At 48.7% G+C, this 14525-nt stretch overlaps 1 protein-coding gene and 1 long non-coding RNA gene across 2 annotated transcripts in view; one reads left to right on the top strand and one right to left on the bottom strand.

Annotated features, from left to right (window-relative positions):
• Positions 1 to 14525, bottom strand: part of LOC144754161 (uncharacterized) — a 638643-nt gene that overhangs the window by 113138 nt on the left and 510980 nt on the right. The gene's annotated exons all lie outside the window — the stretch shown is intronic.
• The window catches only part of LOC144754156 (E3 ubiquitin-protein ligase TRIM39-like), a 75179-nt gene that overhangs the window by 19683 nt on the left and 40971 nt on the right, over positions 1 to 14525 (top strand). Inside the window, exons 2-3 of the mRNA XM_078641738.1 lie at positions 2110 to 2205; positions 7928 to 8158. Of these exons, the coding sequence (XP_078497864.1) occupies positions 2110 to 2205; positions 7928 to 8158 (327 nt within the window). The remainder of the gene's footprint in view (positions 1 to 2109; positions 2206 to 7927; positions 8159 to 14525) is intronic.

Raw genomic sequence — 14525 nt, 5'->3', positions numbered from 1 at the left:
ACTGCTTTCCCCTGTACGTGTTCCTGTAGTAGTCTTCCCTCTAATGGTGCATACTCCGGGAGTTCGACTAACTGGACGTTCTGGGCCTGCCAAGCATGTCTCAGCTGCGCATATTTAAAAAACTGCGAGGGATGTAGTCCGAAGTCTGCCTTCAATGCCGCGAAGGATTTCAATGCCCCCTTAGCTATCACGTCCCCTATGGTGGAGATGCCAATGTCATCCCATTGTTGGAAGCCTGTCAGCTTGTTAAGTTCCGTCAGCCACCTGCAGTGCCAGAGTGGCGTCTGTCGAGTAGGCATCTCCTCCCAACCCGTGCGTTTTGTAGCTTTATTCCACAAGAGTAGGGTAATAACCGTTGCCGGGAGGAGCGACTCTGGTCGAGTGCCCCCATAGAGATAGTACAGAAAGTTTCGTGAAGACAGTTTGTGTCTTTCAAGGGCATACGTTGGGTGCTCAGCTGGGGTGTGCATCCAGTCATTGATCGGGGCAATATGCTCCGCCTAATAGTAGGCCTCCAGATTTGGCAGGGAAATTCCCCCACTGTACTGGTGTCTCTGGAGAGTTGTTAAGGCTACTCTAGGCTGCTTACCCAGCCAGAGGAACGCCCTCAGATCTGCGTGTATTCTGGATAGCACCGTTACTGGGAGAGGGTAGTACTCGTTTTGTAGGGCATAGAGGTACTTGGGTAGGATAATCATCTTATAAATAGCTGCTCGGCCTAGGAGTGTAAGTGGGAGCTGCCTCCAGCGGTCCATATCAGTCACGGAGTTCAAGATTATGCGCTCCAAGTTATGTTGGAATGATAGTGTTCTATCTAGGGTTATATAAATTCCGAGGTATTGAAAGCCCTCCACTGTAGTCAGCAATCGTCCCGGTAGTGTCCCCCAGTCTCCCTTCCCCCTGGGGTCGTAAAGTATCGACTTATGCCAATTGATTCGATACCCCGCATGTCTCCCGTATTGCTCCAGTTCGTGGAACAGTGCAGGCAGGGTCCTCTTAGGGCTTGTAATATATAGGAGGATATCATCCGCGTAGAGGGATATTTTCTCCTGCACGGAATCCAACTCAATGCTCTTAAAACCTCTGATGTCCGCATTTTGTCGAATCCTAGCGGCCAGCGCTTCAATAGTGAGTGCAAAGAGGAGGGGGGACAGCGGGCATCCCTGTCGGGTTCCCCTCTGGATCTGGAATTCCCTCGACAGTCTCCCGTTAACTCTGACTCTGGCCCTGGGGCCAGTGTACAAGAGCTGTATCCATTTCTGGAATTTCGGTCCAGAGCCGAACTTCTGCAAAAGTCCCTCTAGGAAAGGTCAGTGAACGGCATCAAATGCCTTCTCGGCGTCGAGGGAGAGAAACCAATGGGGCTCCTCCCTATCCTTCACCTCCTGTAGCCAGTTGTGGGAACGTCGGAGGTTCGGTCTGGTAGCCCTATCAGGAAGGAATCCCGTCTGGTCCAAGTGTACAAGATCCGGTATCACTGACCTCAGCCATTGCGCCAGGATGGTTGCCAGAAGTTTCACCTCTGTGTTAAGAAGGGAAATGGGGCGGTAGGATGCGCAATCTTCCCTCGATTTCCCCTCTCTATGGATAGGAATAATTGTCGCCGTGGCAAGGTCGGGGGGGGGGGGAGTCCCTCCTCCTGCAGGGCCCCTCGAAGAGTCCCTTTAAGTGGCGGACCACGAGATCTGCGGTGCGTTTGAAGAACTCAGCCGGGAAGCCATTGGGCCCCGGAGTTTTGCCTGGGCGCAGTCGGGCGATTGCTTCAGAAATATCGTCTAAGGTAATTCTTTAGTGTCAAGTCTATCTGTTTCCATGCTTTAGGCATAAAGTGTGCACAATGTCATGTAACATTAAGTGCCAGTGATGAAGCTTGTTTCCATGGACCAGGGATTCTGCTGCCAGGTCCTTCTTGGCAATAACCGGACCCACAATGGAACACCATTGTCTGTGTCATTGTCTGTGATACTTGGGGCTGGTGCTCACAATCCTGATATGTGTGACTGGTACTAGCAATACTAATGTATGACTGGTACGTACAGTCTGGGCATTCTGTAATTAAGACCACACTCGACAGATCTACACTTATTTCTTGCTCTCTCATCCCTACAGGTGAAACTTCAAGAGTGGCTGCTTGTCCTGAAGAAACAGGAGGGATTTTTTCTGGAGTCTAAACTCAAGGAAGAGGAACAATATAAAACCATGAGGGTGAGTGGCTGCAGTGAGTGCTGTGTCTCTGTATTTGTCTGTGCCCATGTCTTTGTGTGGCCTTTTTAGTTCAAGACACACAGAGGCGGATGAGTCACCCTACAGACTGGTCATGTTCCTCACCAGATAAATATACTGACTGGAGTTACTGCACCTGGATATTGGGGCTGAAATCGGACAAAGGCGCGCCCTAAAAAAACACAACCTCAAGTATTACTCTTCTGACCTTAAGGTAGTACTTGCATACTCACACGGTGTGTGTTAGAGTATGTGTGTAGAGGGGTGGCATTATCTGGCTGTGAGTACGTACCAGCGAGTGTGTGTGCATAAGTGTGTATGTGCATGTTCACGCTTAGGTGTACGTTTTCTAAGTATGTCTTCATGTATGGATAGTCTTTGGGAGTACATGCATGTCTGCTCGTCCCTATATCTGTCGTTTTTTTCGGCATGGACTACTGCTTGTGTGTGTCTCCATATTCATATATAAATTTTGAGCCACAGAGTATACAAATACATGTCCTTATCTATATGCATGCGTGTTTTAGGGTTGTGTATGCTTTAGTCTGGATTTATTGGCTTGGAGTTTGTACCTACATAAGTGAATGCCTGCCTGTGGGCTTGTATATCACAAGGTCTGGTGGCATTTGTGAGTGTGCGAATACATGTGCATCTGTGAGTTTGTGACATGTATGCATGAGTCTGGAGTTATACATCCGTGAGATTTTATATGCATTTGTGTGTGAGTATATATGTGTGAATGTGTGTCTCTGAGTCTATGCATGCATGGACTGAAGATATCCATCTGTGAGTTTGTACAAGGTTTGTGTGTGAGTCTGCAAATTAATGTGTGCATCTGTATGAGTGGGTATCTCTGTGGATGTGTGTATGTATGCACGTTACCGCCCTTTGTCAATGTTCCGCCACTACCTACCTCACCCCCGCTCCCCTACCCACTCCTCGTTCCCTCCTCCCGGAAGGAGGTTTAGCCCAAGACACTGTGCACGCATCAAGGCTATCTCAGGACCTCCCTACCTCAATGACGCACAGCACACTCGGTCTTTCGAACATTTACGCTTACCTTTGCCTTTTTATGTGATTTCTGCTTCAAATCTGTTTTAAAGCGCTCCGATACCCTCGGGTCTGGCCAGCGCTATATAAAACCTCTTAATAAATTTGGAGTTATCTATCCATCCATCAGACTGAGAAAGCCTGGTGTAAGGCCCTTCCTAAACAAAGGTTTTAGCTGTGTAATAAAGCTTTGGTATTGTACATACATCGTCGAAAACAATGGTGGAGAAGTGTGGCTCACTGGTTAGAGGAGGCAGACCCTGAAGCAGAGGTCAGACCCGGGATCAGGGTTCAATTCCCGACGCGGCAGGGTCTTGAGCCCAAATATCCACGGACTCGATAATTCTCGTTTCGGTGCCTACTTGAATCACGGGTTCACACTCTGCAGCTCTGGGCATTAGCCTGCTTAATCTCCACTACGGCCCCCCCGCGGCGGGATGCCTGGCTTTCACCTTGGGGAAGCCAGGACGGGTTCCCAAGGCAAGCGCCGAGATGCCTACGGGTAATCGAGCGCTATATAAGAACGCATAATAATAATAATAATAAATAATATACCTCCCTCTAGACCTCTATTTCTTTACCCTGTAGAATGAATCTTAATGGGTTATATATACATTTTGTGAAACATCATGGATACAACATCATCCTATTATTCAAACACTTTATTTATTCATTTTAGTTGGTATCTGTATTCATTTACATTGATAGTATCAAAACAGGGAAAAAATGTAATCTAGAACAACATACATATTCATAAAAATCTTTTTGTCACAAGTTTTGCTTTTTTATACATTTTCTACATAGACCAACAATTTAATATCTTTATATACAAATTCAATTTAGTGCTCTTCACTGGACCCCTATAATAATACCATACACTAATCACGTAAACAGAATCACATTCGCACTCAATCACACCAATAAAACTACCATACAACCCCAAAAGCACATACACATCCTGGTCAGAAGAGACGTAGATATTGTGAATCTCCATGACCGTGTCATGGGTTGGGTGCATACAGTAAGGTCGACGTGCGTTTCGGTGGAATATATCTGATGTCAACCACTTTCTTCAGGACCTTACAAAATCATATATCTTTCACCTAGTGGTAGGAGTACAGGTAATAATGATGCGAGAAAAATTCTCAAATGGTTGCCGCCTTCAAATTGACAAACTATTGTTAAGTCTGCTGGGTCAGTTATAGATGACTCCTATTGGGATAGGGTTCTATTAAACCTTCTTAGACAGGAAGAATCCTCTCTGCTTATTCTTCCAAGATATTTTCTTTGTAAGTGAACGACAGCGCTTCTAAGTTGGCGTTATTACCTGCTGTGTGTGGTGGTGCCACCACACTGGGGAACCATGTAGAATAGGCAATCTTATAGTTTATTACATCCATGAATCATGTCCTGTTAATAAGGGCTCAGACTTCCATAATTGAGTCTATTTCTAAATAGTATTCGACGTGTCCCACAAATGATCCAGGCAGGCTCGGCAACGGCAACAAGCAGCCACATCATCAGACCACAGAACATCCAACAGAGTTCATCTAAGTGATAAAGCAAGCATGGAAACTCCAACATTGTGTAGATGAGTTTTAGCCCACAAATTATTAGTCTAAACCAAATGCCCTCTAATCTTAACACGTTTCAGGACATGTACATTCCCTTCTTCAGGACATATGCATTTCTAATTCTATAAATTACTTGGACACAGCTCAGCATCAGCCACTGACCTTGGGCATTCTCTGTCTGCTCAATCCTCACTGCAAGGATTTCCTGCAACAGTCTTACTAATTGTCAATAGTTTGACTTGTCATTTTTTATGCCTTCATTAGATCTCTCACAGGGATAGGCCATAGCTGACTAGAATGTCCCAGGAGAAGTTGTCTACATTTTTATTTTCTTAATATTATTTATTGACGTTTCAGACGTTTGTACAGGGATATAATAACAGCATTACACATACTATAGAATTGTGGTTCGATGTCAATGTCCCAACGGGAACTCAAGATCATATTAATTGGGAAAATATATCACCATGAGCATTGTTAGCATTAACAAAAACAACTGTCCGTAATTTACCATTCATATTTGACGATTATCCATCTTGTGCGCAGGTCTGATCATGATCAGGTGTGTATGCGTACCTAGGGACATGAGGTTTAGGTTATCCCTGCACAGTGTGCGACTTCATGAGTTGGGCCTGGAGATTCCTATTAACACACATGTGCTGCTCATCCACCGTACCTACATGTACTGGGCACGCACACAGAAGGTTAGTGCAAGGGTCTGGGGCTCACACCAAAGCAGCACAGTAGACTGTACTTTCATCCGACACAGGAAAGAGGTCTGGTCATAACTAATGTTCCAACAAACCTGGTAAGATGCCACCACTACTTTAAGTGGCTAACTCAGGACATGGAAGTAGTGTCTTCTCGGTTATGAGGGCACGCTTGGAACACCACTGCAGGTCACCAAACAGGTACTGTTGTGGGCTTCAGGGAGCTATAACATTACAGTTTTGCAAAACACAGGCACACATTCCTTATTAACACTGGTCATACAAGGACACAACCCTCTACCAAGGAGAGAGCCAAGAGGTGCAATCCTCTGCTGGGACTAATGACACAATACAAGAGCACAACAATACCAGGACTGGTGTCACATCACAGGAACACAACCTTCTACCTGTAAACTAGTGACACGTACAGTAGCACAACCCCCTACCAGCAGTGGAGACATACCCGACTCACAAAATGTCTGACTCCAGTCATTTTTGGTGACGCATGAGAAACGCACTGGTCTCCACTGCTGAACCCCTCCTATTCCTACTGGGACGAGGAGTGCCTCACGTGATAACACACAGGCTCCTGCTCTAAGCCGCAGTGTGATGTACCGCACCTGATAAAAAAAAGAAACCATTTATGGACGAAATGCTGGACAATGCAAACATTCACCCCCAGTCACAAGGGTCTAGGTTTAATCCATCATTCTCTTGCTCACCACACCACCCCAGTTTGGACCCAGCCATATGCAAATCAGTCTTGACCTTGTTCCTTATAGGAAGAGTCCAGTCCGAACTGCTAAGCCAGGTCCTCCCTGGACCGGAAACAAGCATCCTGGGACCGGTTTCAGGGTATTACCCTTCATCAGCCAGGCTATCTTGAATCCAGTGGTGTAGTGAGCATGGGACCCACGTCTGGGCATACCTTTAGTTAGGGCGACATATGCAAAAGAAACAGCTGATGGACGGAATTCTGGACAATGCAAACATTCACCTCCAGTCACAAGGATCTGGGTTTAATCCATCATTCTTTTACTCACCACACCACCCCAGTTTGGACCCAGCCATATGCAAATCAGTCTTGACCCTGTTCCTTATGGGAACAGTCCAGCGCGAACTGCTAAGCCAGGTCCTGGCTGATGAGGGCTGAAAGCCTGAAACCGGTCCTAGGATGCTTGTTTCCTGTCCAGGGAGGACCTGGCCTGGCAGTTTGGGCTGGACTGTTCTCATTGGGCGCAGGTTCAAGGCCGATTTGCATATGGCTGCGTCCAAACTGGAATGGCATGGGGAGTAAAAAAACAATGGATTTAGGCCCAGATCTCTGCACTGGGGTGAATGTATGACATAGTTCTGCATTCTGTCCATCAATTGTTCTTTTCATACCTCACCTGATAATACACAGGCTCCTGCTCTAAGCCACAGTGTGATGTACCTCACCTGATAACACACAGGCTCCTGATTCAAGCCACAGTGTGACATACCTCACCTGATAACACACAGGCTCCTAATTCAAGCCACAGAGTGACGTACCTCACCTGAAAACACATAGACTCCTGTTCTAATCTACAGTGTGACATACCTCACCTGATAATTCACAGGCTCATATTTTACAGAAATTGATGAATTACCTTCAGAAACATTGATTTATCTGGTAATTCTGCATTTTGTAACAGAATGCACATACTTTGTTTATGATTTTGAATGTGAAATTCCCACATCAGTGATTCCCCACCATCTGAATGAGCGCCATTGTAGGACACCCCCTCAGCGCCTCCTGTGGGCGAGCACATCCATTGTGCTGGCAGGACTGGGGCAGCCCGCACTCCCCAAATCTTGTGTCTTCCCTCTCAAGGGCTGTATCTTCATGCCCCCCCCTTCTTTAACATCATCATTTGACTTCAGCCTGTCTCCCCTCAGCCCGTCTCTGGGTCTTTGACTGTCTCCGCCTGCGGTGGGTTTACTTCCTTGCCCTCTCTCCATGGATCGAGCTTCTCTGCACTCCAAGGCTGACCTGGTCTGTATGTTTCGCGTGAAATCTGATGCCATTTGTTGTCTGGAGGTGCATGTTGCAGCATCTCTATGTGATTGTCACCATATTTGTCACCATATTTGTGCCTGTGAATTCTAACCTCTCTACAGTTCATGAGGTGTCTGAGGGACGGGGGAGGGCAGGAGTGTGAGAAGGATGGATGACGATAGAAGGGAAGGTATTTAGAGATTGCAGTTCCGAAATTAGGAAAAGCACATTAGTGGTCTGATTTTTGTAAGGAACTATCAACTCCTCCACCCTCCTCCTGGACTCTGACTCTAAGGACGGCTTGTAGAAAGCTTTTTAATATCTAAACAGCTTTTCTTTGTTTCTGACAGAACAAGCTAAGATCTGAGAAGAATAAAATTGAATCTGAATTTGAAAAGCTGCGGCAGCTCCTGAAAGAAAATGAGCAAGGACTGCACAGAAGACTGGAGGAGATGGAGGAGAAAATGACCATGATAGAAAATGCAAATATCACCAAACTGTCCAATCAAATCACCTCTCTCAAGGCCCTGATAACGGACATAGAAAAGAAGTCTGAGGCATCGGCGTGGGAACTCCTGAAGGTGAGATACTGTTTGGTAAATAAAACAGAAGAAGGAAGTGAAATATTCCTATTTTGTGTGCATTATTAAGTGTATGAGTGGAACACATATGAGCTCCTGGCGGGGTCAATGCACAGTGGCCCCGCGCACTCTGAGAGCCGCACACAATATACAGAGATGGATAATTTACATTGTCCCACTTGATGCTGTGAGCCCAACTCAATATACAAACTGTGAAATGTACAGGGACCGGTTACGGTGTGATATACAAGTTAATAACCCATCTATATACAAATTATTTATGTATTTTATCTATTAGGGAGGATGAAACACCAAGCAATTTCAGGACAGTAAATAATATATGAAGACCAAGGAGCAACATGTGTTAAAGTTACATAGAAATGGAAAGCTTAATGAGTGACCACACCCGGGAGAAATGGAAAAAAACCACATTCCTTCTTGTCTAAGTTTGAAAACATTTCTGTTCTAATGCGGATACTTTTCTCCTGATGCAGGTCGCCACTTAGGTTTGTGTGCACTGAACCTCTTGTTAGGGTGAACAGCTATATTACTAGGAATTTGGAATCGGTAATGGAAAGCTGTTAGAAATGGGATTTCTGGCTAGCTGAGACTTGCGCCAAAGCGAGGCAGACACCACCATAGTCAGGATAAGGGAGTTTCACTCCTAAAATAACCCCTGGTCACCCCCTAGGTAGCTTGGCACGAGCAGCTAGGCTTATCCTAGAGGCAGTGTGTAAAGCGTTTGCACATAACCAACAGTAATATCATGTATGCACTACAAAAGGAAACCACACCGATTTAGAAAATATTTTTATCTACTTTAAGACAAGACCAAATCTGATAAAAATCCACAATACTATACTTAAAAATCTGCCATTATCAAAATAAGTTTCAAACACAGTTCCGTGATGTCGATAGCTCCGTCCGGGGCTATCACGGCATTGTGAACAACAAATCCAACCGTTCTGGCTGGTCGTGCGTTCGCGCGCCAGCTGTAGTGTCGGGAAGACCAGCCAACAGTATCTGTGAGAAACGCAGGGCGATGGGGCCCTTGAAGTCACTCACGTTGCAGGTCGAGCTCCTCTCTGATGGAATCGGGAGCGCTGGCGCTGACAGGCGTTTGGTGCTGCGGTGCGAATTGCAGCGGTATGGCGTGGGGTGCTGCAGGTCGTGCTGCGAACAGCGGCTCGGTGGCGGCATCAGATGATGTCGTCGGTGAGACCAGGGTCGTGGTGTGAGATGAAGGCGGTGCTCGTCACGGTGCGGGCAGGTCACGGTGCAAGCAGCTGTGTCGTAGTTGCTGAAGCGCTGTCGTCGGCTGACGAACAGGAGTCGATGGCACCGGCATTGGTAGGCCAAGGCTGCAGTGCGGGATGAGGGCGGTGCTTCGTGTGACTTACAAGCGGTGTCTTCGAACCACGGTGCAAGCAGCGGCGTAGACTTCGGCGTGGAGCGGTGCAGAGTGCGGTGCCAACAGGCGCCGTCGGGGAGACCAGGGTCGCAGTGCGGCGTTACGGCGGTGCTCTCTGCGGTGCCAAAGCTTCTGGAAGCGAAGCGGTGCGGAGTGTGGTGCCCACAGGTCGTGGTGCAACCACCATCTCGGTGGCGGCGTCATCAGGCGTTCCTGGTGAGACCAAGGTTGTAGTGCGACGGTGCCCTCTGTGGTGCATTCAGGAAACGGAGTCGGCAGCGGCATTGTAGACGTCGTCGAGTTGCTTTTCCTCTGTTTGAAGCACAAAACATACAGTCCCCAGTGCTGCGGGCAGAAGAGTCTGAAGTCTTTGTGTTTCCTGAGACTTCGTGAACAGGGGGCAAGCTCTACTTCAAGCCTTTGGAGAGACTCACAAATTAGGTTGCAGAAAGTCCAGTCTAGGCCTTTCGTTGCCCAAGACAGAAGCAGCCACTGCAGGTCAGCCCAGCAAAGCACCCAGTAAAGCAGTCGTTCCTTTTCATAGCTTCTCCGGCTCTTCTTCTTGGCAGTCTTCTTGTCCCAGATGAGTTCTAAAGTTCAGGGGTCTGGGCCCCAGTATTTGTACACAAAAATCTTTTGATCTTTCAGGCAGAGGTTGTCTGGCCAGAACCAGTCCGGCCTATTCTGATGTGATTTCCTGGCAGGAGGTGGAGACAGCATTGTCAGAGGCACCTTTGAGGTGCAAGGAAATCTCCTACCTCTTCCCCATCGCAGTCCAGGTCTATTCAGCCCCTTCCATCCTGACCTACCTAGACTATCTGGAGCCACACCGGCTCCCCATCCTTCTGTCATCCAAAACCCAGACAGGCAATCCACATTCCAGTAGGCACACAGGATGGCCGAGCAAAATAATACCCACTTTCTAAAAGTGGCCTTTATGAACTCAGAATAAAAAGGGCACCCTCGCTAAAAGCTGCGTCTTTAGATTTTGAGTTCAGGCATACTAAATGTAATTTCCTTACCTCCTTCCTCAGGCCCGTTGGGTTTATAAGATGTTATAACCGAACAGCCCGATCCATCCTACGGGGTAAGGGGTGACCTTACAATAGTGAAGAGCGAATTTGGCTGTATTCACTATCGGGACATACCACACACACACACACTCGGGCATGTCCTACCTTTCTCATACAATGCACCCTGCCCATAGCGGTACCTTGGGCCTACCTTAGGGGTGTCTGACATGTAATAAAACGGGAGGTTCCGTGACTGGCCAGTGTGGGCATGGGACCAGTCAACATGGCAGTCGCAACTGCACGCAGACTCTGTGATAGCAGGTCTGAGTTACCTTTTTCTGTGCTATGTACGTGGGTGGCACAATCCGTGCTGGAGGCCCACACGTAGCATTTGATTCACAAGCCCCCGGCACCCATAGTGCACTTTACTAAGGACGGACATGCAAATCAAATATCCAATTGTGAAAACATCAATCCATAACATACTTTACCACAGGACCACCTGAACTTTACCACTGATCAGCAGTGCGAAAAGTGCACAGAAACGTTACGCCAGCAAAAACAGAGTCAAAATCGGGAGGTCAAAAAGCAAAAACTCAGGGGAAACACGCCAAAAAATGCCAAGTCTAACAGATGTCCCCTCCAGCTGAAAGTAGGGAGAACTACCCACCCTCCTGGGAGTTCTTTTCACTAAGGCGGAAGAACCTGGACAGACCATGTGCATTGGCGTGTTCTGTGCCAGGGCGGTGTTCCACCATAAAGTCCATTCCCTGTAGGGAGATGGACCAGTTTTGGATACTCCCCCGTCATTTGCATCAACCATCTGAGGGGCCTGTGGTAGGTCTGAACCCGGAAGTGAGTCCCAAACAGGTATGGTCTCAGCTTCTTCAGCGCCCAGACCACAGCGAAAGCTTCCCTTTCTATGGCACTCCACCTCTGTTCCCTGGGAAGTAGTCTTGGCCCTCTTCGTTTATTTGTGAGAGCACCGCTCCCACCCCATGCTCTGAAGCATCAGTCTGCACAACAAATTCCTTGGAGAAGTCGGGTGCCTTGAACAAGGGTGCTGTGCACATGGCGGCCTTCCAGGCATCAAAAGCCTTCTGGCCGGACTCAGTCCAGATCACCTTCTTTGGCTGCTTCTTGGAAGTCACCTTGGGGGTGGTAAGGTGTGGTGAACTTGTAAGCAACACCATACTCCTTCCACACCGATGTCATATACTTCGATATGAAATTGGCCCTCCTGTCAGAAACCACCTCTCTGGGGAACCCCATCAGGAGAAGATCCCCATTAACGCCCAGCCCACCACTGGCACGGTCTTTGTCCTGAGAGGGATTGCCTCTGGGTACCAGGTGGCATGGTCCACCAAGACCAGTATGTACCTGTTGCCCATGGCTGTCTTGGGATCCAGTGGCTCCACAATGTCCATCCCTACCCTCTCGAAGGGTGTCTCAACAACTGGGAACGGTTGGAGAGGAGTTTTGACCTTCCTCCCACTCTTGCCACTTTCCTGGCAAGTTTGGCAAGACCGACAATGCACATCCAACTGCCTTCGCATTTGGTGCCAGAAGAAGTGGGTGACAAGCCTGTCAAAGGTCTTGTCCTGCCTAAGGCACGTTGTGAGCCAGATCCAGTAGCAAGGTCCGGAAACGCTGGGGTACCACAAGCACACGGGCTGACCCAGGTTCCGCGACCTTAGGCTCGCTGTACCGGAGATCATTCTCCCAGTAGATCCAATGTGACCCGGACTGATCACCAGTCGCCTGGGCTGCGGCTTGCCGCGGCAGACCCTCCAGAGAAGGGTACTCTTTCTGCTCCTGGCAGAACTCCCTGGTGGGACCCCCTTCTTGCTGCCAATGGGTCAGCTCAGAGATTTCCCCCAGTTCGGCTACCTGTTCCCCTGTAGGAACTGGGGCGTCCCCCTCAAGGTCTGCCTCCTCCCGGGCGGGGAGAACTTCGGGCCGGTTTCCCACGCCCCGGCCCTTTCTCTTGGCAGGGACCTAGGCCACTGTTTCAGGCTCCGGGTCCCTCTGATCACCTTCTCTGGCCGCCATGGACCGAGTGGACACGCATGCCCACTCTGACAACCCAACATCCTTCCACAAGGACTGCTCCAGGTCGTTACCGAGCAGACCCCCCCCCCCACTCAAAGGGATCCTGCGCCACCAGACGCTGGTTCTCTGAATTGTCGACCGCAATTACTTTGTGGAATTCCCCTGGGAGTTCCTGCTTCTCAGAGACCAGGTGACACCGAACTGAGGTCACACTGGCTCCAGTATCCCTCAGAGCCTCTACCCTTTGCCCATTGATGGTCGCCCAGGTGCTGTATTTCTTTGTGTTAGGGGGCACCTGGTTTCCTGGGACCATCTCACTGTCCCCTAGTGAGACGAGGGTCATTTCTGCAGGGTCACCACCCTCCTGTGGGTACTCCACCTCCTCCCCAAGCGCTATGCAAGCCAACACTTTGGACTACCCATTAGTGGGTGACTGCGCCCCCTTTGAGAACATGGGGTCCCCCTTCATGTGTCCCACCTGGTCACATGTAAAACATCTGCGGGGGCTGGTCTCATCCGGCTTTCCGGTTGAGACCACTTGCTTCTTATCTCCGGGGGGATGGGAACCTTTACCCTGGGTGTAATTTTGGGGCCCTTTAGAGAACTCCTGTGTTTTACCCTTGCCCCCCCCCCCCCCCACCTTTCTGCTGGGGACCCTGCCCACCTTTGGCTGAGTCTCCCCCAAACGCTTTCTTGTGGACCCTGGTACTCACTCAGCGGTCCACCTCCATAGCAAGCTTCCTAGGGTCAGTCGGCTTACTATCAACTAGGTGCTAGTGCTGATCTGCAAAACATAGAGTGGGCAGGTGCTCCCATGCAAACAAATTGTAGAGCCCCTGATAATCTGTCACATTACTGCCTTTTACCCAGCCATCCAACAATCGGCAAAACACATCCACACACTCCAAACATGTGTTGGCATCGGACTTCTTAGTGGACCTAAACTGGTCCCTCTACTTTTCAGGAGTAGGACCATACTTAGTGAGGAGGGCATCCTTCATGTCTGGATAGGTGAGGCGATGCCCCCTTGCCCAAAGCTATTAAAGTGTCCCTCACTTCTTCAGGGAAGAGAGGCCACAATCCTACTCCCCAATTCTCCTCAGGGACCCCATTCATGTGGATTGCTGCCTTGTACCCCTGAAACCACCGTTGTATGTCATACCCCCTTCTTGAATTCCTTGCCCACATTCTTAGGGATGTGTACGATTCTGTCTGCCTGTCTTGACAGAGTTGCTGCCACCATCTGAGCCGGGCCTACTTCTTAGCTCTAGCTCCTTAAGACCTCGCTCAGGGTCTAACATCATCTTTCTTCCATGGCTATTCTTTTGTTTTCCCTCTCATTTTCCATCCTGAGTTTTTCCAACTTGAACTTCTTTGCTTCCCGCCTGGCCTCCAGGTCCTCTGGGGACAGGCCACCGCAGCCTGGCTGGGAAGTTTCCCCCCCTCCCAACAGCACATCCACCCTAGGACTAGGCTCCTCTGCCTCTCCACTAAGATCACCTGATTGCCCAATCGCGTTTCTGGCTTGTACCCAGGCCGTCAGTGCCTTTTGTAGCCCGTCCTTCCTAGTGAGGCCTCTGACTTGGACTTTTAGGTTTTTGCAAACGGATCTCAATTTTCTAACAGTGTAGAGCTCCAACCTATCCTCCTCAAATCAATTTCCATGGATGCAGCAGATGCTGCTATTGATTCCGGCATGATGAAGTAGAAAGTTCACCTGGCAAGATCACAAAAATCGGCCAAAAAGAAAACGGACTAGTATGTAGTACGTAATGGTCTGCGATACGGTAGTAGCCCACACCAATCACCGTAAGTCACACGCTAATCGACAGTAGAAACCAGGGACGCCACGCATCTTAATAGTAAGTTTTGCATCATACCGTGTATGACA

This window comes from Lissotriton helveticus, chromosome 5_1 (genome assembly GCF_964261635.1).
Source record: "Lissotriton helveticus chromosome 5_1, aLisHel1.1, whole genome shotgun sequence".
Classification (NCBI taxonomy): domain Eukaryota; kingdom Metazoa; phylum Chordata; class Amphibia; order Caudata; family Salamandridae; genus Lissotriton; species Lissotriton helveticus.
The sequence above is the reverse complement of the archived record's forward strand: the minus strand, read 5'-3'. Positions and strand labels throughout refer to the sequence as shown.